Source organism: Anomalospiza imberbis, chromosome 5, assembly GCF_031753505.1.
Source record: "Anomalospiza imberbis isolate Cuckoo-Finch-1a 21T00152 chromosome 5, ASM3175350v1, whole genome shotgun sequence".
Lineage (NCBI taxonomy): Eukaryota > Metazoa > Chordata > Aves > Passeriformes > Viduidae > Anomalospiza > Anomalospiza imberbis.
Window position 1 is genome coordinate 67,577,631 of NC_089685.1, and position 26,534 is coordinate 67,604,164.

General features: G+C 48.5%; 1 protein-coding gene across 3 annotated transcripts in view; it reads right to left on the minus strand.

The window, feature by feature from the left end:
* Positions 1–26,534, minus strand: part of LOC137474822 (sodium- and chloride-dependent GABA transporter 2) — a 35,617-nt gene that overhangs the window by 6,685 nt on the left and 2,398 nt on the right. Inside the window, exons 1-9 of one of the 3 annotated variants that reach the window (XM_068191737.1) lie at positions 24,706–24,844; positions 24,538–24,602; positions 22,906–23,127; positions 17,919–18,053; positions 16,766–16,906; positions 16,141–16,225; positions 13,853–13,985; positions 9,808–9,942; positions 1,250–1,353 (exon numbers count right to left, since the gene is read on the minus strand). In XM_068191737.1, the coding sequence (XP_068047838.1) occupies positions 1,250–1,353; positions 9,808–9,942; positions 13,853–13,985; positions 16,141–16,225; positions 16,766–16,906; positions 17,919–18,053; positions 22,906–23,122 (950 nt within the window). In that variant the 5' untranslated portion in view covers positions 23,123–23,127; positions 24,538–24,602; positions 24,706–24,844. Of the gene's footprint in view, positions 1–1,249; positions 1,354–9,807; positions 9,943–13,852; positions 13,986–16,140; positions 16,226–16,765; positions 16,907–17,918; positions 18,054–22,905; positions 23,940–24,537; positions 24,603–24,705; positions 24,845–26,534 lie in introns of those variants that run through there. The other 2 variants (XM_068191738.1, XM_068191736.1) reach the window with 2 other exon arrangements.

The window sequence follows — 26,534 nt, forward strand, 5'->3', positions numbered from 1 at the left end:
ACAACAAAGTGGGGCACCATGCTGACGTCCCTCTCCCCTGCTAAATCCTGGTTCTGTTGTCTTATCCAAACGAAGCCTGTAGAGCACAGGACTGACTCATTAAAACTGGGTCCATGCTGAGAAAGGCTAGTCAAAGTTTTGACACCAAAACTAAGACCAGTGCTCCTAGAAGAGCCAAACAGCATATAGGGTAAAAGCACAGCACCATGTGCAGACAGAAGTCTCTCCCCTTTCTACAGCAACTCCCAGCTGCAGTTACAGAAGGTCTTTACAACCCTTTTGCTGACCAGCCCCTGTCATCATCTCCATGTTACATATTAGACTGGGGATGCAAAGGGCTAATGTCCAAGGACATGCTGAATGCCAGAAACAGATCCATTATCTCTTCTTTTCCTACAGCTTTTTCTCTCAAAACTAAATGTGGGAGAAGGGACATGAAAAGAAACAAGCATCCTACCCCTGTTGTTGGAGATGCAGCCCTGCAGCAGAAATGAACTCCTACAGTGAAGAAAGATGCCAAGCAAGGATCATGTAGCCAGTGGTGTCCCTGGACCTTTGATGGCAACAACCACAAATTTGAATTTAAAAGATGGGGGGAGAAGTCAGTGCCAGGAGCAACCCAATCAGCAGAGAAAGTGTGGGAAGAGAGGTGGCCTCTTCTCACACAAGCCTTTTAACCCTGGGGATGGATATACCTACACTCAATAAAATGAGTTCATTTTCACTGGACCACTTCAACTCAGCAGCCTGATTCAATCTGGCAACCTAGTCCATTTCTGCTCCTGCAGTCCAGCATGCAATAAACAGAAGTCACATCTGCAGGCTCATATGTAATCTTTTGAGATAGCACACAAGAACCCAGAGCACTGACAGCTGTGTCAGTCACTGGGTCCAAATGAACCACAGAAGGATAAATCACAAGGGGAAAGGACTCCAACTGAGAGCCATTAGATTTCACAGTTCTGCTTTCCCTGTAGCTGCTTGTGCACCCATGTAATAATGGAGGCTGTAGTGTGGGCTGGGGTCACAAAGCTAGTGAAGAGGATATAACTTTTCAGAATGTGGAAGAAGGGACAGACAGACAATTCCCTTGGGTATAAAGCACAGAGAACTGGATATGGGGAGAAAACATCTGGAAAGAGTTTTCCTATGCCTTGAGTAGAAGCAAAAATCATGACTCTTCCAAAGGCCAGCAGCCTCCAGCAGATCTCTCATGTTCAGGAAGGGGAAGGCTCGAGGCAGCAGTTACCTGTAGCAGTTGTTATGGTATTTGTTATAGCTGCCCAGAGCCGTCAGGCATCCCAGACAAATTGCATACGAAAAGAAGATTTGAGTGCCTGCATCCATCCAGACCTGCAAGGGAGATGCAAACACAGGTGAGAAGACAAGGCCAGCACAGACACTGCACAGATGGGAAGAGGCAGAGCCCGAAGGCTGCTGCAAGCACTAGAAAGGCCAAGGATCAGAAGACCAGCAGGACTCTGCACTGAAACAAGCCTTTTCTAGAGGCAGGTTGTACAGTGCCAGGAATTACAGTGCTCAGTGAGGCACCCAGGGGGGCTAGGCATGCCAAAGGGAAGGGATACATCAGGAGCCTCATCCACCCAAATCACATATAGCTTTTTATCACCACTGCTTTCTTTCTTTGACAAATCTGCAGAACCCTGTGACACTCAAGAGCCTTCTACCAAGAGGAGATCAAATGAACACTTTCCATGAGAGCCGAAGGAGCCCTCTGCCACCAGAGGAAGGGTACTTGATTTGAGCAAGCCTAGTCTCCAACTGGCCAGCGCAGGTACATACAGCTTGTGGTGATGGCCCTTCCCTCCAAGACCTGATGTAAATAATCCAACATTTAAATGAAATTGAACTGGGGAGGAATACTAGAAATAAACAGAGTTGATTGCAGAAGACAGGTCCTAAAAAAACATACAAAAGCACTGTTATTCCCATGAGGCCCTTTGCTCTCACTGTCAATAACATATCCCAGGGCTCGAAGGCTGATGTTTGTCAGTGCCAAATTTCATCTGAAAGCCTAGCTGTGTGCAGTCACCAATTCAGGCACTGTCACTGCCTTCTGCAGACAACAGCAAAAGTAGGAACCAATGGTGGGGAATGAAGCAATGACAAAGATTATTAAATAAACCTCTGTTCTCTAAGATCTTTTTTTCCTAGGGGTTTTATAAAACAGAGACAAGACAATCATTCAACAATGCTGAAGCATAGCCACATTTTCAAGACTAAAGAAAAGCAGAAATAAAATATTGCTGGGACAACTTTATGAGAAAAGTCTCCATTTGACATCACTCTCCCCTCCCAGAGTGGCAGCGCCAGTAAGCACTCAAATGGCAGCTTTGCCCCAGAGCCCCTCTGAGAAGAACAGGAGCCGGTGGAAAGCACCACAGTGCTTTCCACAGGTTTTGATGACTTCAAATCACACCTGTATCTGTCAGCCAAGACCTCATGTCCTGAGGCAAAGGGCAAGCTGGGCAGCACCTGCTCCACCACCCCCACTGATCAGGCCACCCTTACCAATGCACGGTTCTGCCTTTCCTCTTTCGTACTGGCCAAAGTACAATCATGTGGTGAGAAGTTTTGTTTTATATTTACTTCTTCTCCTTCCTGGGCTGATGAGAATTATGAAGGCATGTTACAATCCCATTGACTGACATTTTCCCAGAAGAAATTCTGGATTTAGCTCAAGGAACAGATGCACAGAATAAATCCTCTCCCCACCCACTGCTGCAAACCCCAGCAGGGAAAGAAGGCAAAGTGCTGCTAGGGCTAGGTTTGGTGAAACTGCTCTCCCTGATGGTTCTGCAAGCCATTTGCCTAACATTCAACCCCACAACCTTGACTTAAGTCCACGGAAACCCTGGACTCTAGGTTTCAGATCAAACAGGGAGTGAGATCAAATCTCTGATTTGTAGAATGGGAAGGGACAGGTGATGAGATGGGACTGGAACAACTAATTCGAGGCACTGGGAAGTCTCAGCGTATTTTACTATTTTTGGAGATGAATGGGAAGATGAGTTTAGAGAGCAAGGTATTAATTTTTTCAGTTCAAAGACATTAGAAAAAGATCAAAGCCCTTTTTTAAATTGATTCCTAAAGCATCGGTGTTCTCTTGGGCAGTATGGGCACAGCTTTCATTCTGCAGCTACATTTTAGGCACAGCAAGGCACTAAGGTGAGCTGGACCAGCAGATATCTTTGCATTAATAATTTAAACATCTTTGCACAGACTGGAATCAAATGCTTTGTTAGGTTTGCTTTTTATTTTGCTGTTCATTGATAGAGCTCTTGTTTTCCATCAAATTTGAGCTCAAAACACACTCTCTCATGGGGTTTGTAGCTCTTGTAGCTCAATTTGTCAAGATAACAAGACTTTTGCCATTAAACTGCCTACCCCATGCCTGTCATAACATTAGATTCAGTTGATGCTTTTCAACCAGACTTAACAGTTTTCAGAAACCTCAAGGATATCAATTACCTATGATTTGCAAAATAGTTATGGAATGGGAAAAAGACAGGAACTCAGAGTCCCCACTGAGCAGAAAGCTACAGGGAAGAAGAGTCAACCAGTGTTAAATATCACATAAATCACACAAGCAAAGGAGAAATACCCCTCAGGCAGGCAAAGAACTGATGCTTTACCAGCCATGGTGCAAGCCAAATATCAAGAGGCCAAGCTTCATTAGCTCTGTGGTTTTTGACATGGCTCATTTCTAAAATCCAGTGATAACCCTGACTTGCGTAGCAGAGACCAGCGTGGTGTCTGTGGGCTCCTCACTTCACTGCCTGCTCTGCCCAATCTCACACCTGTGGGGTGCACACCTGGCTGTGTGGAAGTCCAGCCCCAAAGGGATATCCTTAGGGAATACAGGACCTGCCTTAGCATATGTTCCCGTTTGAAGCAAGGCAGCCTGACATTGAAACTGTAAATAAAGCTAAGCTTGACTTGCAGAGCTTATGATCCTACTTAGCATGACTGTGAACACCAGCTCAGGCTGCCTACACATTATTTCACGCACTAAAAGGTTACTGCAGCTCTTGGGCCAAAGACAGGAGACATCTACAACTTTCCCAGTTTCTTTGCAATTCCCAAATTGCTTGGGGGTCAAAGGACTGCCACAGGACTCATGCCATGGGTGCTCCTGACCCACTGGTGATGGGGTCAAGCAGCAGCAGCAAGTTCCAGGACTGTGGGGTCACTGGGAGTGGAAAGGGTCCAGCCTCCTCCAGCAGCACCACTGTCCGTCCAGCCCCACAGGGCTCATGGGGGTTACACAGACCATTCACTTCAGCAAACAGCAACTCAAACCTTTTCTCCCAAACCTGCTGCCTGTGCTCATTTCTCTCCCTCTAGTGACTCAGAGAAATGTTTTTTTTCCAGCTGTTCCCAGACCAGTCTGACTAAAAGGCCTCGCAGGGTCAGGCAGGGCTCTCTTTCCACTGCAGATAAAAGCATCCTGCTGTTCTCTAGCCACTGCTCCCGAAGAGACTGGTAAAGTTATCCCGTTCAGATTGTGATGGCACATTGGCAGTATCGGTATTTTGATTTAATTATTGTCTGCATTTTTCTAGGTCATCCAGTTTATTTAATCCATAATTCAAATTCTTTGAACATGTTGTTTGGTCCAATTTGCAATAGCCTCCTACTCTGTTTTTAGCCAAAACCTTTACACCTGAGCTGCAGTTATTCAAGATGGTTATGGGTATTCCTCTGTCCCTTAATTTTCTCAGCAATATTCACTTTATTACATGTACTGGAATTTAATAGCTCCCAGTACTGAAACAAGTCCTTCCTTAGGAAGTTCTCAAAGCACTTAAAAATAACAGCAAGACCACTTTCAAGCAAAACGTTATTGAACCGCAGTGGATGCCATACATCAAATAGAGGTGCCATGCTGAGAAGCGCTGAACCGTCCCCATCAGCAAAGAGAGACAGCACAGCACGGAGCGGGTACATGCTATGTGGAGGGCCACATTTGGTGTAATGCATGGCAGAGAGCAAAAACCAGCCAGGTCTTGAGCTACAGATCAAGCAGCATTTCTTTTGCTCACAACATCCCGGCTCACGAGTCAGCCTGTGGCGCTGGCACTACCCACCAGCACCCACTGCACCACACAAACACATCCCTGCCTTAGAAAGGGAGACGGTGACTCCTGAGGTTTTACTGCAAGACGCCCAGGGCATGATTTCCAGGGCACTGACGTTCCCCTTCAGTCAGGCCTGGCCCACAGGCCCCAGCCCACAGATGCAGCCCACGTCCCGCAGTGCTGCACCAGCACAGAGCTGAGGCCCTGCCACACAGCTCAGGGCAATGCTTCCCCCCAGCCCCATTCGTCTCAGCAGAGAGGAGACAGGGAATGGCTCACTGGCATTTCTAAAGAGTTCCTGTTCCATTTGCCCAGCATCATGTTCCCAATCCCAGAGCCCATCTGCTTGGAAAATACTCCTCGGGAGTGAGGAACGGGGGCTTTGTTCCCCAATTAATCTCCCTCTGGCAGCACTCAAGGCCCCCACAATACTCTGCGTGAGAACACTGGCCTCATGTTATCCCCACACCTCAGGACACCTGGGGGCCTGCAGGGACATTTTGCATCCAGGAGGGCCCTCCCATCACTGGGGTTACTTTAAACACCACAAGAAAACAAACAGATTTGTGGTTCGTCCCAAGGAACGCAGCTGCCTGCCCCGGGCACGTGCAAAGGGGCAGGCAGTGCTCCGAGGGCCGCTCCTTGCAGCCTGGGAAGCCGGGCTTTATGGTCCTCCCCGCCCTGTTGCTTGCGGGCAGACAGACAGACAGACAGACAGCTTCACTTCTTCCTGCTATGTCAGCGCTGAGATCAGGCTCAGCAGGGCTGCACGGCCGGGTCCCGTGGCAGCAGGGCTGGGAACAGGCATAGGACAAGGAGGCGGAGGAAACCATACAGCTGTGGTTCGCGCCACGGGGGTGCGTTGCTCCAGCAAGGCAGAGGAGGGGATTCCAGCCCCGAGCCCCTCTGGCATGCTGTGGGAGCACCAAGCTCTCCCTGCCTGCTGCCCGGTGCCTGCTCTCTGTCCCCAGGGCGGAGTGGGGGCAGTGCCCGGGCTCGCAGCTCCTCTGCCAGGGCCGGGGGAGCGCGGTGGGGACAAGCGGAGCCCCGCCGGTGCACGTGTGCGCACACGGGCACAGCGGGAGCTCCTCCGCACGGAAACAAACACCTGCCTGCGGAAAGGGAAAGCTGTGCAAACCCAGCACGCCGGGTCAAGACAAGGGCCTGCTGGGAAAGCAATAAATACGGAGAACAAATAATATTTAGGAGGCCTGTGGTCGCCCTCCCCTCTCCCAGGGAAGCAGGAGCATTTGCTGGCCATAGAGCAGCAGCAGGAAGGGCCTGAATTTGGGGCTCTGACCCCTTCCCAGCATGGCTTCAGGGGCCCGTGGTTAACCCAGCAGGTCCTAGCCCTGCAAGACGCACATATCTCTCATCCTCCCTGTGGTGGTTGGAGGGGCTTATCCTCAGCTCAGCACTGACTGTGAGAGCTGCTCTGGTCCAAACCATGACCTCCGCATTCTTCCTCTGCAGCCACAGGCAGAGTGGGAAAACCCCCCCTACAAAAACTGCGGGCATCTCATCTCTTTCTGTCCTATCTGTTGGGAAACAAGAGCCATGAGGGAAATCTGCAGGGGCAAACACTCCAAAAACCAATCATCAGGGAAATAGGTGAAAGAAAATGAGAGGGATGTAGGGAAGGATATTCAGAAGTAAATGCTCAACTCGGCTGACTACTGGCACCTCCAGTGCTTCCCTGCCCCAGGAAATTGGGATACAGCCCCCAAATTCAGGGGCCTTCAGCACATCTGGGATGGGTGGAAAGCAACTTACCACAGAAGTTTCTTTCTTTATACAAAAGCTGAATAAAGTACAAGCAAATACAGCATGGTGGGTGTTTTCTGGAAATTTCAAGAGGAAAATGCGTGGGAGGCTTTCAGAAGCATTTGCAGCTTTTCCAGAGAGACACAAACTCTGAGCACAACAGCAGCCTCTGAGCACAACTCCTCCATTCTCATTCAGCATTAAACCTAAGGAAATTTAGCTAAGACTTGATACCAGAGTGAAAGGAGACTATTGCATTTCTTCTCTTTAATGCAAACCCAAACACACAAGACAGTCCTTTCTGCATCAACCCCCCCCCATCCTCTTTTTATATCTGTCTGGCTAAAGAGTGGCTGGCAGTGATATGAAAGCTTCAATCAACAGAAAGCCTGACAGCACCTGAAAAAATTATTTTAATGACAAGTTTTACACACTTAAGTCTTAATTCTACTCTGAATTCCTCTCATTTCATATTCTCACTGGTGGGCCCCACTATGCATCCCTCTCCTTAATCACATTCATAAGTTTCCAGCATTTCCTGCTGAATAAAACAATTGATAAAACTGATAAATGCAAAGGGTGAAGTGATCAAAAGTACAAATGGAGGATGATCCCAAGACCCTCTGTTGGTTCCCACTGTGAAACACACAGGATGCATCTGGAGACCAGCAATGCAGTCAAGGAGTGAGAAAACACTTTGGGCTTCATTATGACTGACATGCTAACATCATAATATCGAATAATCTACATATTAAAAAAATGAGCTATGAGCTCGCTTTTTAGATTTTTTTTTTTGTTTGGGGATATGCAGTTCAAAATAGATTATCTCTTCAGTGGTTTTGCTGTTATCTGCTCATATTTGAGCATAACTGGCCTTCCTTATTCAACATCTTGGTTTGGCAGTTCTCTGTGTGGTCTGATCTACCTATCAGCTGCAATTCATTTACCATTTTAATTACAGGCATTTCACAGATTGAGGAGATGAAGATGCAGGAAGATTTAGGGCACTGCAGACTTCACAGCCAGAAGAGACCATTACCAATCAGCTTGACTGAGCTCTCATGGATGGGATTTCCCAGTTCTGTCCAAGGTTACTTGGCAGCTGAAAAGCAATGATTTCCACCCACCAGCCTGATATTCTGACATTTAATCACATCTCAGCTGTTGCTGCTCCCCGGTAGAATTGGATAAATAATTCATCCCCTCTTTTCACGTAGTTTTTCATATACTTTAGAGGAGCTTTGATTTTGTCCCCTTGTATATTGTTTGCCCTTTTTTTTTAGCCTCCCCTTGAGATTCCTTCTCATAAGGCTCAGATTGGAAAGGTCATTTTTTCTTTTTTAATTTTTTTTTTAACTTCCAAAATCCCTTCCCAAGCACTAAAGAATATTCCATTTTTCAAAGCAGTACAGAATTGCTGGTAAACAAACAATTACAGCCCACTGTCCTTTGAGCACAAATTAATTATAATCAACTTGGTCCCCATGGACTGGCAGAATTCACACCACAGTCCCTGCACAGAGACAGGGGGCACAGCCAGATATATGTGGGGCTTGGGGCACTAACCCTTACCTCTCTGATGGGAAGACACAAGAGAAGACTCAAGCCCTGCTACAGAGTTCAGTAGGATGGTTAAAAAATGCTAGAGGAAGGCAACCATCACTGCCAAATCCTGCTTTCTCTCTCAGAAGTAAAGCATTCACCAGGGAATGTGGAGTGGGGAGGGAGAAGCAAGTTTTCCTCCCCTTGTTCAGAGCCATCCTCTTACTTTAAAGGTGTCTTTCCTGTCTTTCCACCCTGTCTTTCCACCAGCATTTTCAAGGCTGGAAGGAAGATCTGCTTCTAAAGCACAGGCTGCAATTGAAAAAGTTTGCCAGGACAGACCTAATGAGGACACAGCTAGAACCAACCACGTCACGCCTGAGGTGGCTTAGTTTAGTCCCCTGGGCAACACAGCCACGGTAACAACAGGACTTTTCATAAGAGAAGGAGCACCACTGAAAAATATTATTTCATTTCAGAAGCCTCTTGCACCTCATCAGTGCAAACAGAGACACAGTCACAGCAATCACAGACCTGTTCTCACACCCTTCCATGCTTTTCTGGACCTCCATGCCGATGGAGCAGCTGTCCTACTCACCTCCTGCCATACATCCACCAGTGCTTATGCTCCCATTCGCAAAGGTAATAACTGAGGCAGCACTGGTGCTAGACCAGAAAGAGTTAATAGGGTTACCAAGGGTTTTGCTGGCCTGTTTTCCAGGCAGGCACTCTTTAATCTCCTTTGGAAACACCTTCACACAAAGGCTGGTACAGTAGCTCAGCTGGAGCCAGGATTTAACATGGAAGAACTTGTCCCAAAGAGATTAAAAGCAGCAGTTGGGCGCTGACCCTCCTGTCAAACAGGCAGGAATTTCTCACCAGGGGTGGGAAGGAGAGAAAGGCAGCCAGGTCCCAGGGACTGCTGCTGCAGCATGCCATGGCTCCCACCATCCATGCACCTGGCATGTTCCCCAAGGAAGATGGAGCAAATGTGCCAGGAGCAGGGCTCATCCCCACAAGCTGCCAGCACAATGCAAAGTGGCACCCCATGCACCGTCTGGCTCCACAGCAGAGGAGCCTCCCCAGAAAACAGGAGGGATAGCTTGCACCACTCATGAGAAAGGATTAAATCCCACTGCCCATACCCCTGAGCAATTCAGACTTAACTCAGACAGGAAATATGGGAACAGCACTGGAAGGCAAGAGAGCAGGGACTATCAGAAAATACACCAATATCACAGCTCTGCCTTACGGCCACAGAGGGGCAAAAGAGGGGTCAGAAAGTATAAACTGGAAGAAAGAGAGTAGGAAAACAAAAAGGAGAGAGTGGAGAGAGTGAGAGCTGCCAGAGGAATCCATGCAAGCACAGCTTAGCCATTCATCCCCCCCCCCACCTTACCTGAGGGTCTCCAAGGCGACTGATGTCTGGATAAAGGTAAAAGAGGATTCCCTGGGATGCCCCAGGTAAGGAGACTCCTCTGATCAGCAGAACAATCAGCATGACGTATGGGAACGTGGCAGTGAAATATACCACCTGAAAGGAGCAGGAAGGGACAAGTGTGAGAGAGCAGCATGGGCCAGAGCACACAGTGCCAGCCAGTATCACGGCACTGATCCCTGGGCTGGGAGAGGTGAGCAGGGAACAGGTCAGGCTGCTTTGCTGAGCACCTTGCTGTCTCCTGCAGTAGAAAGAAACGTGTTTTAAAATGCACTCAGGAAACTTATGACATACCATTGCACGTCTGGAGCCAGACAAAATCTTTCTAGTCCTAGAGCAATCCAGACCCTGAACCAGGCTGTCAGCAGGTTGGAGTCAGAGAGGGTCTTCTGAAGCCAGTGGTTTAATATCTACAGGCATCAGGGAAGGAGCTGTCCCCAGTATCCATCCTCAAATCCCTACTCCAAATAGAGTCTGAGTGACACACAGTCTCTTCTCCATAGCATTTAGTGGCGAGGGTGAAGGGGTGTGCAGGTAACACCTTGAAATATGATTGCCACTGAATGACCATCAGGGACAATGTTGGGGTTCCCCAACTCAGAGCTGGAATCGGCAAAGGGGTTGTGCCCAGTCCTTCCCACCGCAGTCACTCGCAGCCACTGCCTCTGAGTGACCTCATCATGGGCATTTTAGGCACAGCAGGGCTGCAATCTCAGAATTGCCACTAAGGATGCAGACCCAAACAGGACCTGGAACACGTGTCCTCTTGCTTTTTGCGTCACTAGCCCCATGAGCATTGCAGACACTCTCAGGTGGGGTTAAAACCACTTTCCTCTAGCAAAAGAGTTACATCCCTTGGGGGAAAGCTGGAAACCAGTATCAGATAATCCTTTCAGGGACTTCACCTTTGGTAAATGTGACACTCAGTTTGGGGACTACCAGGGTACTTTCAGGACTGTTCAGGCTAACTGCTGTAGCATGCCACAATGACACCACATTGCAGTCTGTGTCCCACACAAACTAGTATTGAGAGCTCATGCAACCTCCTCAACAATTCAAGTAATGTGATTAATCCTTTTGCATTGCTTCCACACCTTAAAGAATTATTGGCCACCTTGAGAAGAGATTGTTCATTATCACGCTAGGCTAAAAAAATAAATGTTCCTTCTTCAGGTTTTTTCCTGTGTGGACATGCTGAGCAAGGACTTGCATCAGCATGCTTCAACTGAACACTACCCTTCAGCTCTTTTTCTCAGCTCTGGCAGTTGTGCAGTGGAGCGCTCATCTCTGGAGAAAGTGCAAAATGTAATGATGTGAAGTAATCCATTTCTCACACCTGCCCATCCATCCAGAATAAGTTGCTTTAAAATCCTAAAGCCCACCACCTCTTAGCGGGAGTCACAGGCTGTGACTCCTCTTTGGTGATTTCTGCGTTAGGGGGCATCCTACTGAGAACAGGCATATGATTTCCCTGGACAGTATGACCACTTCTGCTCTGCCCCTGAGTAATATTTATGATCTGAGCAGTGATTCAAAACAAGATTTTGTTTTCAGGATCCACTCTGATAGACTCTATCTGAATAAAGCAATGTCCAAAGCACCTGATGCTGTGAGTCCTCCCCTAAGTCAGGACACACACCCTCCAGTCATTCAGTTTTGTATTGTAGGACAGGATTTGAAAGATATCCCATCCCTGAAAAAACCCAATACTAGACTATCATCAGTGCCTATGCATTTCATGTGCCCTGCTCTATGTATCTCAGCAGTCTTGGATAACACTGACACAGAGATCAGTGAAAAATATCTCCTTGCTGTGGCTCTGGATTGCCTGAGATATCTGGAGCAGGTTCATCCTTGTCCCTCTGAATCTGCATCATGAACACTGTAGAAACCAAGGACAGGACCCTTCAAGCAAGTAAATTCCCCATAGTCTCAAATTTTCAAGGAGCCTCTGATTTAGAGCTGTACAGTGACAGTAAATCAAATCTGCAGGTCCTGCAAGTTTAACCGTCATCACTGTATTTACCACACAACCAATGTCTTCCTTCAGGAAATAATGAGATGCAAGTCCAAGCTTTCTTAGCCCATGAAAGCAAGATTAAAAACAAAAATCACAAAAACAACTCATTGTCTTTGAACCTTAGTGTACGTTCTTCCAGGATGCCAGGTTGCACATTGGCTTAATCTCTAAATAATATCAGGTTTAGGAGCTCAGGGTACAGACTGGTAGTTGTCTGGTATATGATTTGGATTCATATTTTAGTAACATCCTATGTGCCTTATAGCCTGTGTGAATTAGTGTGTTAAGCTTCTCACTCCACAGTCACTCACACCTCCACCGAGACCAGAGGCCTGAATTTGGAGAATGTTTTGCTGGATTAATATTGCCAAACTTCTAACAATAGGAACATCTGGATCCAATGAGATATTACTTTGGCTCAGACCCAATATTTTTTATTTTTTGGGCATTGTTAGCACTTACATCACTAGGAACCTTGCCGGGATCAGTGTGATCGTTCTGTCACATGCTGGTCAACAACATCCAGGGTTTTATTTGAATCTGATCCACATGCCTCAGCAAAGTGGTTCCATCTGTGACAACCTCCTGCCTGTGGGAGTGCTCCTGGGGTCAGGCAGTCCCTGTGCAGGAGGATGAGAACCACTGCTGATCTGAATAGGGTGATTTCAGCTCAGGGTGTTGACCCTCCACAGGCAAATCCTCAGAATTAAGGAATATTTTTTTCCCAGTGGGGTTATATTCCTACAGCCATCATTTTAGTCAGATTATGAAACATGTGGATGGTTGATAAACCTATGGACACTGTTGCTTCACTGAAAGAAGGTTTCTGTTTTCAAGATCTCACCATCACTAGTACTTTTTGCTAAAAATCACTTGCTTTTGTTCGAGAACTTGTATCTAAAATAGATGGAATTTGTTCTCAGGACTTCCCACACTATATTTGCTGTGTCTTCATATCATATTTGCTGTTATTAGACTGCCTCTGTTTTCTTTTACCAGGCCACCACAGCAAGCAGTTGCTCTTTTCTTCTCATTTTACTCCATGGAAACCAGAAAATATCATCCCTGCAAGCTGTTTGATTTCCCTGTCATGTTTCACAATCCCAGACCATTCTGGAAGCAAGAGAAACTGCTAACACCCATGCCATCAACTTGATAGAAATGGGTGCAGCTGAAGTTTACACCCCATCACACATGATGGCTTGTTCAAGACATGCAGAGAAGACACCATTTAGGAAATAACTAAACCTTTTCATTTCCATCTGTTCTTGCTGGCTCCAGACAAAACTAGCTGGGAATGGGGTCAGGAGGCAGTAGCAGAAACTAAGTAATGGGGTCAGTGCAAATGAGAGTGGCACACTCTGTAACAGACTGCATGGAATGGAGCTGGACAGCGACACCAGTTTTTTCCCAAAAACATTAAAAGAAATAACTCTGTGGTGACTGGTGTGGGGATAGAAAAAGGAGACCTTTACTGCTGGAGAACATGAGCAACTGTAGAAAGAGCTGGGACAAGCAAAGAGCATAAAAAAACAACTCCTATGGTGCTGAGGCAGAGAGGGCTTTTGAGCCATCACAGTTGCATTTTTTTATATCTAATAATTTTGAAGATTTTCCAGCTGCACTTGCAAGCAGAGGCAAAAACATGCTGCTTGCTCATGCTGTGGTGGGAAGGAAGGGAACGCGCAACCACCCCAGACAGAGGAAGACTGTAGGGTCTTCTCAGCCTGTGGATGGAGAGGGACTAGATGGGGATATACACCTTGGAAGATGATGCTCTGAGATGTCTCAGTGCTCCCATCCTTTCCTACCCAAAACCACAGAGCCTGGCTCACACTCCTGCTGCACATTGAGCCTACAGGCTCCCACCAGCTTATGCAGACAGTGGTTCCCAGGGGACCTCAAGGACCTCTCTGAATCTGTAAAAGGTGAGTAGAACCAGTGTTGTGACCAAGGGAAGAAGCTTGACCTGAACCAAGGACTCACCTTGCCCGTGGACTTGACCCCTTTCCAAATGCAGAAGTAACAGATGATCCAAGCCAGCAAGAGACACAGAGCCAGCTCCCAGCGGAGACCACCCAGGTGCTGGATGCCATCAGAAATCTTTAGCACTCGCCTCCTGCATTGGGGGGAAGCAAAGAAACATGCAAGGGTCACTGATGCTGGCCACTTATATTCCCAACACCATGCTGAGAACCTCCTCGGTGCCTGATAGCTTTGGGGAGAAAAGCTGTCTTACTAACAAGGTTCAGGTATGTGCTGAAAGCCTCAGAGAAATTAAGTAGTGCTCTTCTCTGAAAAACACTGCCAGCCTGGCAGGTCACACATGGACACATAAAGTTCACCTATTTTTCTGACATGCTGCAATCCTCAAAGTCAGGGGTACACTGCACTTACAATGCAGAATCCATCAGGACCATCCAAGAAGCAATGCTGTCCAACCCCTTCTCCATAGCACACTTCTCTCTTTTGAGGCAGCCACATAATTGACCTCAGAACACAGAGCAGCACAGCATCCCATTCCGTGACTAAGACCCAACCACGACCACCATAATCCCCACTGCACAGTCAGAAGAGGCCACCTAGAGCATCCTCTTGCAGCCAATGTGGAGATAAAATCCTGGGCTATGTGGACCTTGGTACAAATGAGGTCACATAATAACAGCCTTTCTATGTCATGTGTATGTCAAGTCTTCCTCATCACTTACAAAAGGACTCATCCTCCTCTATCTCCTACACCACACAGTTGAACCTGAGTGGAACCCCAGGGTGCAGTCCCAGAAACCCAAGTCTGAGACAGGCAGAGAGGGACTTGCACAACAGTAGAACCCAGCAAACAGCAGTGTCCACCCTGCTGCAGAAGACAGCAACTATCCCAAAATAAAGGTGCTGCTGGAGAACCCTTGTCTAAGGCGCACTGTTGCCCTCATTGCCCCACAGCCTTGCAGCAGATTGAGGGGGTGAGAGAAGGGCTGGAAAAATCACAGTGCTCTCTCAGATACACTTTGTCATGTTGCTCTTTGCCTGCTTCTAAGGATGTGGACTCTAACCAGTGCAAAGGGTGCCACTGGACTGGAACTAACTGGGTGCTACACTGCAGCCAGGAGAGATCTGTGGAGTGTGCAATCAGCCCACTGGCAGGTCAGAGCTTCTCAAATAAATGCTGGCCTCCTACCTCCCCGCCCAGGGACAGCAGGAACAGATGCTGCAGACAGTGAAAACAGAAGGAACAAAAAAAATGGACAGCGGAAATTTCCAGTCCCATGCTGCTTATTCCCCAGTAACACAGGGATGGTCACAGCAGTGGTAGAAACAACAACTTTTCCAGTGTTCAGCCACAGGAAAAGCAGCCTAAGGCAGGCCACCTTCTAATCACCTGTGAGCAACAGGCAGAGGGAGACCACAGGCTCAGGGAGCGCATAGGAGACAAAAAAAATTTTAAAACTTTGGAGTTTAAAAGCAGTGTCCCTGCGCTGAGCTGAGGGAGCCCTGAGGGTGCTGTGTTTGTGCTCCATCCACCCCTGAGGGTAGGCAGGGACAGAGCCCTCCATGCATCCAAACGCACAAGGGAAATGCACGGTGGCAGCAGAGGGGTTACCTGCACAGTCGTTCAGCCAGCGGGCTTAACTGGGCCCGCTGAGGATCATCAGAGATCCTGAGCCAACAGACCTATGCCTTTGTGACAGACATAAAGCTGCTCTGTACCCCAGGGTGGCTAACACGGGGGGGAAAGCAATGAACATGAGGGACCAAATTTCAGTGTGAAGTTATCTGACTCTAGCGTTTCGTTTCGATTTTGGTGAGTTTCTCTCCTCAGCATAACTTGCCTATTAGTCACCCTATATTGAAAACATCACTCCTTTTTCTATTTTTGAGATAAGACAAGTGTACATACAAAAGTCACTGCCCACCATGCCAGAGCCTCCTGGGAACACGCTGGTATCACACAGCAGCATGGATTCAAAGGAAGGAGGTCAGTGAGACCAAAAAGGCCAAAAAGTCCAGATGGACAGGAACACAGCATCAGAGAAGGACAAAATCAGGTGGCTCTGAGGCATGCCAGCACAGCTCCAGAGCAACACCATGGGCACAGTGAAGTTAACCTTGACTGACAAGGCTGCCCCTGAGAGCCTTCACTCTGACCTGCTCAGCTTTCCCCTTTGTGTCCTCTTCTGGCAAGGATGGGTTTATAGGATGTGCTACTGCAGTTTGTCCCTTGCCCAGGGAACTTATATTTGAGAGGGAAGGGGTGTACGGGCCTGTCCTTTACTTACTCCCAGAACTCGATGACTGGGGATGTGGCATTTTCACTGGTCGCGTTGAAGGTTGAGTTCGCCTTCTGAAGCTCCATGCAGTTCCCTGCAGGAAAGACCCAGGGAAACGAGAACTGTAAGCAGCAGTGCCTGGAGTACCAGAGGATCTGAAAAAACCCTCCCTGTCCATCTACAGTGTTGAGACTCCCTGACATTCACTCTGGAACAAGCTATAATCCAAAGGATGCACAAGAAGAAATGCCTTCCATGGAAAGGGTGGCAAGAAATATAGGACACTTAAGATGACAGCATTTAATTTTTCCTTGCAGCGGGTACAGTCTGTGGCTAACACACAGAACAAGATGACTGAAAGATGGCAAGAAGGAGGGCATCCATGTTTTCTGGAGCCCAGAGCAGGAGTCACAGGGAGGTCACCACTGCACAGCACTGGTGCTTCTCTAGCAAAGACTGAGAACAACTAAGCCTCTCCCACAAAAGTGCCAACAGCACTGCACTGACCCAGCGCCCCAAACCTGTATCCCACCCACACAGGAACAAGACACTCTCCTGAGCCTTGGCCCTGGGCAGTAGCAGGTTTTCCTCAGCTGGGATCTGCTGGAGAATAGGGAGAGGGCTCCACACCCACCTGTGTTCCACTCGTGGTCACAGCTGCCCCAGGGGAGGTCAATGGTGAACGAACTGAAGAGATAAAACAAGGCCCAGGCCAGGACAATGATGTAGTAGAAGTTCAGCAGTATGACGATGACCTGTGAGGCGTAGCCAATTCCTGCAGAAAGCGAGCCCCAAAGGCAGGTGACCCACATGCCAGGGGACAGAAACAGGATTTCCTTTGGGAGCTGCTCACCCAGTGTTTGCGCCTGCTGCTCTGCACTTTGAGTGCACTGGGGTAGCCACCAGAGCCACCGTCCCCTCCCCAAATTCCACTGTGCCACAGCAGTGGGCATCCAGTCAGAGGCCCCCAGCCAACCCTCTTCCTGCTGCCCTGCCACAGCCATCCCTGGTGAAAGGGTGGCAATGGGAGGGACGTTGGGCAGGGGGTCGGCAGGTTATGGTTGGAACACCACCCAAAGGGGCAGAAACGATGGTGTGGCACCTGCTGAGTCACATCTCTTCTAACAAAATTCATTTTTTAATAATTTTCACTTTCTCTTTTCATTTTTATTTGGGAAGCTCTTTTATTAACACTGCACACCTTCTCTGGGAGGCGTTGGAGAAGCATCTAAAGGTTTTGGCACATAAGGAGGAAGCAACAGTGACTTTCAGAGAAATAAAAGAAGTGGCTTAAGGCTGGATAACTGTGATGAAACTGTGCTAGAAACAGAGGATCTGACTACTGACAATTCATTAAGGGAGCTGACACCTTCACCAGTAAGGTTTTACACGACCTGCAAACTCAGAGATGACAGAGCATCAACTTTAAAAAAAGAAAAAAAAAAAAAGCAGCAGCATGCTTTAGGTTCCTCATAATCACCAGAAGCATTTTCCCCATTTACCTCTTAGAGAATAACCTTGATTGGGCACAAAGCTCCTTGCCAAAGCTGTGGCCATGAAGAAGGAAACTGGGATGCAATGTAACAGTGAGAACTGTTTGGTGAAGGAGATCCATTTTTCCAGCAGGATTTGGAATGGGGGCAGCCAGTGGCCCACTTAGGCAGGTGGGCAGGGGATGTGTAGAGGTGCATAACAATCCAGGCTGTGGGGAGACACATCTCTGCTCATCCCCTCAGGGTCCCAGGGTCTCCCCCCCTCACCATGGCCTCCCAGCTCTCTCCACTCACCTTCAAAGAGGGGGCAGATCCTGCGCCAGGCCGTCACCCCTCCCTGGCTCGTGTACTGCCCCAGTGCTGTCTCCAGGAAGAACACTGGGATCCCACAGGTGAAGAGGAAGATGAGGTAGGGGATGAAGAAGGCACCTGGCAGATTCAAGTGGCAGACAGAAAAATAAGCCCCATGAGGGGACTGAGGTCAGGCTGTCTCTAGCCAGTCACCAGGCAGGTTCCTCCTGAGTGGGACAGCCTTGGAGGGATGGCAGCTGTGGAGATTGGAAGATCACAGACAGGATGCAAGGGGAAAAAAATTTCCTCACATTTCATCTTCTGGACTGATGTGATTATATGAATAATTCAATACATACAAAGAATGGAAAAGAAGTTGTGAATAGCTGTATGGAAATACAGAAGAACACTCTGCTGTGAAGACATCCCAACTTTTAATCAGGTTTGTGCCTCCTTTCACATTGAATATTGTGACTGAATAAGCTGACAAGCCCATGGATGCCAATACCAAGGCTCTGAGGAGCACATGGAGACTGACACTTTTGCCCAGTTTGTGAGGTTGCTCGATCATTTGCTTGGCAAAAAGCAGCAGACATGCAAAGGAAGAGCAAGTAATGCAGGAAAGTATGCACCTCAGCAGCAGCCAGGGCTGCCCTCCTGTTCCAGCCCTGTCACAGAACAGGCAGGAAGAGGTTAAATGCTTCAGGCTTTTGATTGCCCCAGGCTAATGTTAATTGCAGTAATGGCCTTTACCCCACAGAGCATAGGAGACAGCCGCACAAGATGGTGCATGCACATCATGTGCCACTGGAGCGGCTCAAGCTGTGCTGAAAGGCAGGGACACAGGTCAGGAAAGAGGTAGACTGAAGCAGAGAGCAGCATGTTGGCTGTGGTGGGCTCAGAGGGCATGCAGGGTCAGAGGTGGCAACCCAGCCAGACACTAATTGTGGTTTCCCTGCACAGGCCTTTTCCCTGCCTAACTGGCTCTGGGCTCAGCTCGGTGGGCGTGTATGGGAAATAACAATCCTGGTGCACGAGAGACCTCAAAACCCAGGAGATTTCGTTAAGAAGCTTAGCTAGCGTGCAGGGGCTGGGAAAGGGAAGGGGCTCTTTGGGGACTGGCTGGGATTCCCACCCTGTGCTCATCTCAGCTGGGTACAGAGCCACAGCCCCAGCTTCTTGCGCAAAAAAAAAAAAAAAAAAAAAAAAAGCATGAGCAAAATAGACAGGGAAGGCACCCTGGCAGCTCCCTGTGGACAAAGGGGAGCTGAAGAGGGTGCTGGCTTAATGGTTTGACTCCATGATCTTAGAGGCCTTTTCTAATCTCAGTGATTCTATGATACCTGGCAGCCCTGCAGGAGCAATGCACATCTGCCCATATACTGTAAACAAAAATTGGTGAAGGCAAATGGCAGGGAAAATGGTTGTCTTAACACAGTCCCCTCAACTCCCAGCTTGCACAAAATCATATAATCATGAAAGTCAAGCCTGTTTCCAAGAAAGATGGTTGTCCTATAAAAGTCTGTATTTAACTAAACTCCAGGAGAGGTCTCTGAGGCAGCAAGACAAGCTTTCCAGCCCAGTTTTCCCTTATTTGCAGCCTGCAGTCTGGCCTGTCCCCTAACATGTGATTATTGCAAGTTTCAGAAAGGTTTCAGGAAGGTCCTGACATGTAGGCTGTGAAACAGCACAGAATTATGGTGGAGAGAAAGAAAGATTTGTAGAGACGTGTCTCTGCCATCTGCCCTAATCCCCTCACATCCCAGGTGGGGAGATTGGTGTGGGGAGATTGAGAGGTCTGAGCAACTGGCCTCAGTGAGAGCTGATGTAGAGGATGAATCCTGGGCACTGTGTCATTAACACCATCAGTATTATTTAGCTAAAATATATGACAAATACACTTATGCTAGCTCTGTATAAACTTGTGTAGTTATCTGCAAGAAATGTATCATTTTAAGCAACTTTCCCAACTGCCATGAACAGAGGCTTGTTTGTAGGGTATTTTAGGGGAAAACTTCCTCAGCCAAGGCCTGAGCTCTGGCCAAACCCTCACCCCTGCTGGTCGGGCCTTGTGCCATCAGATCCAGGTGCTTCTGTGCTAAAAATATTATCAAGTCACTCTGACTTACTGATTTGGGCCTATAAACGCTGAAACCACTTTCAGGATGAATTTGGAGACCTCAGCTACAGGTGGACATGCTGCATAGGATTTTCCCAGTTGCTGGGAAGGGTTCTCCAGGTCCTCACTACAGAATGGGGTTCCCCAGCAACTGTGGACTCTGGATGATGGTACAAGTATTTAGGCAATTGCTGATGTATCTTTCTCAATCCCTATCCTTTCTCTCATCTAGTAATGAGTAGGTGCATTACCTTGCTTCCTTTTGCTTGTTGCTAAAGCCAAGTGTGTAGTTTTATTGAATGTATCATTTTCCTTTTGTGTTGTCTTTATATTCATAGGCAAATAAGGCCATTCTTTCCATAAGTGTCTGTGTTGTTTAAATTGCCCCCATCAGTTGTCAGAGCAGGAGACATGGGCAGAAATTACTCTATAACCATCCCCAGTGCCCTCCCCATCTGATTTTCAGCAGTGGAGGCCTTGGGACTGGCAGGTGTGGGGAGCTGGGGAGGGGGTGCAGTGCTGGCAGCCACACCACCAGACAGGCTTCCCTGGTATTTCCCAATCGGCGCGGCCAGCCTGCCCAGGGAGGGCTTGGCCCTGCCACTGCAGGCAAAAACAAGAGCAAACAAGCTCACAAAGAATAATTTTTTACTTTTCTCTGTTGTTTTTCTCTACTACGTAGGGCTTTGGTATCATGCATTGAGCATTAAATGTGTAAGGGACTACTGTTCCTTTGTTATGTGAAAATATCCCTAAAGAAAGGAAGAGTGACTGGCTCTTTAAATAACTCAGATTTTGCAGATACCGTTTCTTGAAGAGGCTCATATTTAGGCAAAGCAAGAGCTGTGAGAAGTTATCAGCACTGTCTGCACACAGTTCAGAAGGGAAAGAGAATTATCCAGCAGGGCAGAACTACCTCAGACTGATGGGAGTGCTGGCACAAGAGTTAATGGTTGTAGGCTGGCTGTGATTGATCTGGGGCTGGAAATTAAATAAAGGCCCTGCACCTTTCTAGAAGAATGGGAGAAGCAAGTGCCTGGACCAGCATTTCTAAAGAAGTTTAAGGCAAAACCTCTGGGAACTTTTAAAATTCAACTTGAGGTGTTACAAGGATTTTGATACAGTGCTGTCTGCAGTAGGCTGGGTTCCATGAGGCAGGAGGGAGCCTTGTGTCCTGCACCACTTCATCACACTGCTCTGCCCCGGGAGAAATCTTACAGAAACCATTTCCTCACCGTGAAAGTCTCATGCACCATCCTTGCTCTAACCTCATGGAAAGGGGGCCGGAGATGAAAAATCTGCCTGGGACTTCAAATTCCTCACAGCCTCTAGTGCTTCACAGGACTTTGCTTCAGGCCCATTTCTCCAGAGAAAAAAGGCTGAGAAATCCCTTTGAGTCTTGCCTCTGCTGCTCACACGGGAGCTCCCCTCTCCCCAGAGCACTCCCTGAGCTCTTCCTTGGCACCCAGGGCAAGGGGTGCCTGGACAGGATTCCAGGTTCTGCTCCCATCGATGGAATAGTACCCAAGGAAAGTTGCAACAGTGGGACTAGACACAGCTCAATAAGCAGCCAAGAAGCATTTCCCACAGAAAAAGAGCATGTGGAAAAATTCTCCTTTTTCAAAAGGGAAAGAGACTGCCTGATCACCTGGTGAAAAGAAACAAGCACTGAAGAAAGCACGGCGTGAAAGTAGCTAAACAGTGTTTAATCCTCTTTTATGCCACTGGGATGAAAGCAGTTTAGTGAGGCCCATGAGACTACTGCAAACTCAAGCCAGAGGATTTCAGCCCCGGGTCCTCAGTGCTCACTCCCTGCCAGCTCCCAGCCAAGCGCCGCTTCCCCTCTCCCCTGACCTTCTAATTGGAGGGCCCAATTAGCAACTAATCACCAGACAGGGAGAGCAGCTCCCTCTTTCTACACGTCTCTGAGCCAACGTTGAAAAAAACTTTGTGTTTTCATTTTTTACAGTTTTGTCCTTTACAAGGCAGCCACAAACTGTGGAAGCCCGCAGCAACCCTCCACCTGCACAGCGAGCCCCTGTCTGCTGCCAAGGCGCAGTACAGCCTGGCCTAGGGGTGGATGGCTGAGCACAGCCTGAGCAGCACTGGAGTGCTCGCACCTCGGTGCCAGCAGCATCACCCTCCTTCCCCGTCTCTGCGTCAGCCACGTCCACCCACACTCCCTTCTGTGGGGATCAGAGGCAGGGGTCCCCTCTCCCACACCTTACGGCTCCGGTAGATGCCAAGGGAGTACCATGTGGGGCAGGGGTGGTGTCGTACTTCTACCCCGAGGCAGGAGAAATCCCTTCACTCTGCCCTGTCCCTGCCACCTGCCTCCAGGACCCAGAGGCCAGCCCTCCATGGACACACACAGGAGCAAGACCTGTGTTCAAGAACTCCCGGGAGTCCCCTGAGTTCCTACTCACACAGCCTGCAAAGACTCTGGGGCCCTGTGGCCTCTCACACCACTCCCTGCTCTCCCACCAGGACCCACCATCCGATTTGCACGGGATTCCTGGCGCTCCTCAAGGAAGCCATGCCTGAAGTGAGACACATGGCTCAGAAAGCTGAGTTCTCTCCCTGCTCTTCCAGCCTTCCCTCTGTATATAGCCACCCACTTCACCAGCAGGAGCAGAGGGGAATTCCATTCATCTCAGGGAAGCACAGCTACAGCTGTCAGAAACCCTGGGATATTGCCACTGTTATCCATGTCCCATTGGGTTCAAAACAAGCCCTTGGTCGGGGCCCAGATGGCAGTACCATGTTGGCAGGTTGGTACCTTCTCTTCAGACTTATGACTTGGGCACAGCTGAGGAGCTGGGAGGGATCGTGGAGTGGTGCTGGTAACCAGGGGGCCCTGGCTGCACTTACCTCCACCGTTCTTGTAGCAGAGGTAGGGGAAGCGCCAGACATTTCCCAGGCCAATGATCTCCCCAGCCACAGACAAGACATACTCCAGCTTGTTGTTCCATTGACCACGCTCCAGTGTCTGGTCCTCCTCCTCTTCTTCTTCCTTCTCCTTTTCCATGCCAGGGTGTGTGGGCACCATTTCACCATTGCTGACAGCACCAGGGACTCTGTAATCCATCCCACCTTCAAAAATAGTTTCCTTCATTACATTCAGCACAAGCCATGCAAAGATGCAGAAATTTGGACCATGGGAGGCAAGAGAGGGGCAAGGACATGCACACACACATCTCAAACTGTTCTTCCCTTTCTCCTCATACAGATTCCTGCTGGTGCTAAGAGCACACATCCATTTTCACTAATGAGTCCAAAACTAGTCCTTGAAAGCCACTATTAGTTTCATTATTTTAAATTGCCACATCTCAAAACAGTCCTGTCTCTGGCAGCCCATCCTCTAAGCCCAGTGGTACACAGAAGACCCAGGAGCTCAGGCTGGAGCTCCCACTGTGTCAGGTGTGGGAAACAGGGCTGGAGAGGGATGACAGCAGGATCAAATGCTTGACAAGATATTTTATAAGGGTTTCTCTTCTCTTCTGTTGCCTTGGCCTGGTTTTACAGACCATGTGATGGATACCATAAAGCACACAGAAGTCCTAGACAGAGGAAGAGAACAAACTGAAATGACAGGAAAGCAAGTTTATCCTTTTGATGGCAGCAACTGTTGCTGACAATCTTCAAGGCTACATGAAAAGGTGATTTTCAGAATGGTGCTATCCTTCTAACAGCAGAATAAAGTGTGCAGAAGTCATTGGCATCTGGGATCTTGCCTTTCTCAAGGTCTGTCCTTCCAAACATCTGCCCATTTCCTGCAAAGCTCCCCACAGTACTGCTCTCAGATCCTTTGGCACCATCTCTAAATACATCTGTGCTAAGAGAAGATCAGCAGAGAGCAGGTGGGCACCACTTCACTGTCCCACCTTCCCCCAGGTGGACCTGGGGACACAAAGGACACCATTTGGAAGGATCACGGAGGCTTGAACCTGTTCCTTCCAGGCAAGATGTCCTGCTGGCTGCCAAGTTCTACAGCAAAAAGGGTGAGGATTGTTGTTCTTACCAAGCCCCGGTGTCAAAGCTGGGATTGCCGAGGACCTCGTGCCAAGGAGGGCACCTTCCCCCACACAGTGCCAGCCCTCAAGCCTACTCCATGCCCTGCAGAGCGTGCCTCCCCCAGCCCCAGCCTAACGCTGACAGTCATCCCTGCCCGCAACTCCCTCGCCAGGAAGGCAAGAAAAGGCACTGGCAGCAAATTTCACACTCCCCTGTCCGGGGAGAACTAAAAAAGGCCAAATCAGCGCTTTCAACCTCTCACCTCCCCCTGCTTAGTCCCTTCATAAAACACCTGGGGACATGAAGAGGGCTAAGAAATACTGGCAAGCGTTTGACAGCGGCCGAAAGGAAGGACTGGGAGGACCTCGCCACACAAGAAAATTATTAAACAGGCAGAAAATGCTCCATGACCTCCCACCCTCGGCAGCCCCGGTAGGGTGAGGGGCACAGGGGGAGCAGGGCAGAAGCAAACGGGGGCAGAGCTGTTACCTTGCGGACGGCGCTGTCGGGGCGCGGGCGACGCGAGAGGCGAAGGCAGGACCGAAAGGTGCTGGCTATTTAAAGTGTGGAAAGAAAAAATTCAGCGGTGGTGTAATCCTAGACTTCGCCCAACCCACATTCCTTCCCCCCACCCCCCAGGGCTGGACAAAAACCTACACATGACTGATTTCATGGCCAGTGCAAAGGGGCTCGTTCCCCCCGCCTGGGAGAAGGGCTCACGCTGCCTCCGCCGGGCTCTGTCCCGGGCCGGCAGCGCTTGGCTCCCGCTCTCCGCCGCCTCTCTGCCCGACTCTGTCCCTCGAGAAAGGGGAAACCACCGCTCCCAGGTGCCTCCGCAGCGTTGCCTGAGGGAGTCGAAGCCCCGAGACCTGCTGGGAAGAGGTAAGAGTCAAAATATGAATTGCCAGTGAATTCCCTCCCGCTGCTGCTTCTTAGCGGGGAGGTCATGGGCATAGGGCAAGGTCCTGCATCGCAGCCTGACCCGAAATTTCCAGGACTGTGCTGCGGCCAGGAGCAGTGGCAGGCAGCAAAGCTGGAAATAAACTCAGCTAAGCGCTCTGCTGCTTCTTACGAAGGGCCCAAAACCGCCCCATTCAGAAATCCGGCAGGTTGCAGACACTCTTCCCTCACACACAGGGATCTTTGCCACTGGTCTTTTCCAGAAGCAGCACTGCCCCATCCCAGGACACCACTCTGGAAGCGGCAATGGGAACAGACAATCAAGCAGTAGATTGAAAGTTTCATAGCAAGGAGACAACCAGCCCCAGTTATGCACACCCAGCCCTGGGCTGTGAAATGAGCTCTTCTTGCTCCAGAAGGAGGTCTTGGGATTACAGCAGGTAATGATGACATTAAGCCCCATGTTTAGAGGCCATAAAAGAGGCAAACAGAACAGGATATTATTCATGGTGGATATGTTACAGCGGTGATGGTCCAAGGATGTATGTGAGGCAAGGTTTTAAAATATTTTTATTACATCTGTTGATAAATATCTGAGGCAAGAGAGAACAGGGAAGAAAATAACACTTTTGGGGTCAGTGTCCTTGTATGAGGTGTGTAGAGAGGCAGCAAAATGTGTACAGGCAGTCTGAGAAGGTAGAAGGAGAGCAACGAGAAAGAACCAGCAAGCACTGTAGCTTCACCACATGAATCTGTGCTAAATCCACACAGCACCAGACCTCCTGCAAGAGAAACTGAAATGGAGAAATGGAAGAGAGGCGGGGAGATGAAAGGAATTAATTCAACCAAGGAGTGATCAAATATGCAACAACTCCTCATTTCAGGAGCAGATGCCTTGACTGAAAAGAGGGTGACAACAAAGGTCCAGGAAAAAGGAAGACGGAGAAGATGAATATGTTATGCCCTACATCTCACAGTGTAACAACTAATGTCATTTGATGAAAAATTCAGATTTAAAATAAATTTAAATACTTTTTCCTTCCATTGAGCATAATTAATTAAACATGGTACCTGTGGCCATTACCACAGAATATTGTTTGGAAAGGAAACAGGCAAATCCACGCAAAGCTGCTCCTCTTCTGCAGCAATTAAACACAGTGGTCCAAATAAAACATCTCCATTCCTCAAATCAGTGATTCTTGAAAACCAGGGAAGATGGTTTTCCCATAATTCCTCTTCCAGAAGAGAAATTATGCAATATGGTGAGAAACAGAAAACATTTGATTTTGTGCAGAAACCATCTCACAGTGAATAGTGCAGCTGTTAAATAGGGTAAGAATGCAGGAATTAAAAACAACAGTAAAGATAAATACTATCTTGCCTTGTGCAACAGATTGGTGTACGGAGAGAAGAGATTGATTAAGGAAATATTTCTATAGATTTTCAAACTATATTTTCAATTTCCAGCTATAGCATTCATCATCACCACTGCATGAATATCCCTCGGTAAGCACAATTACTGCAGCATGCAGATAGCAATAATCCTATCAACAAGATGACAAGTTAATTGGCAGGAGCTAATTATG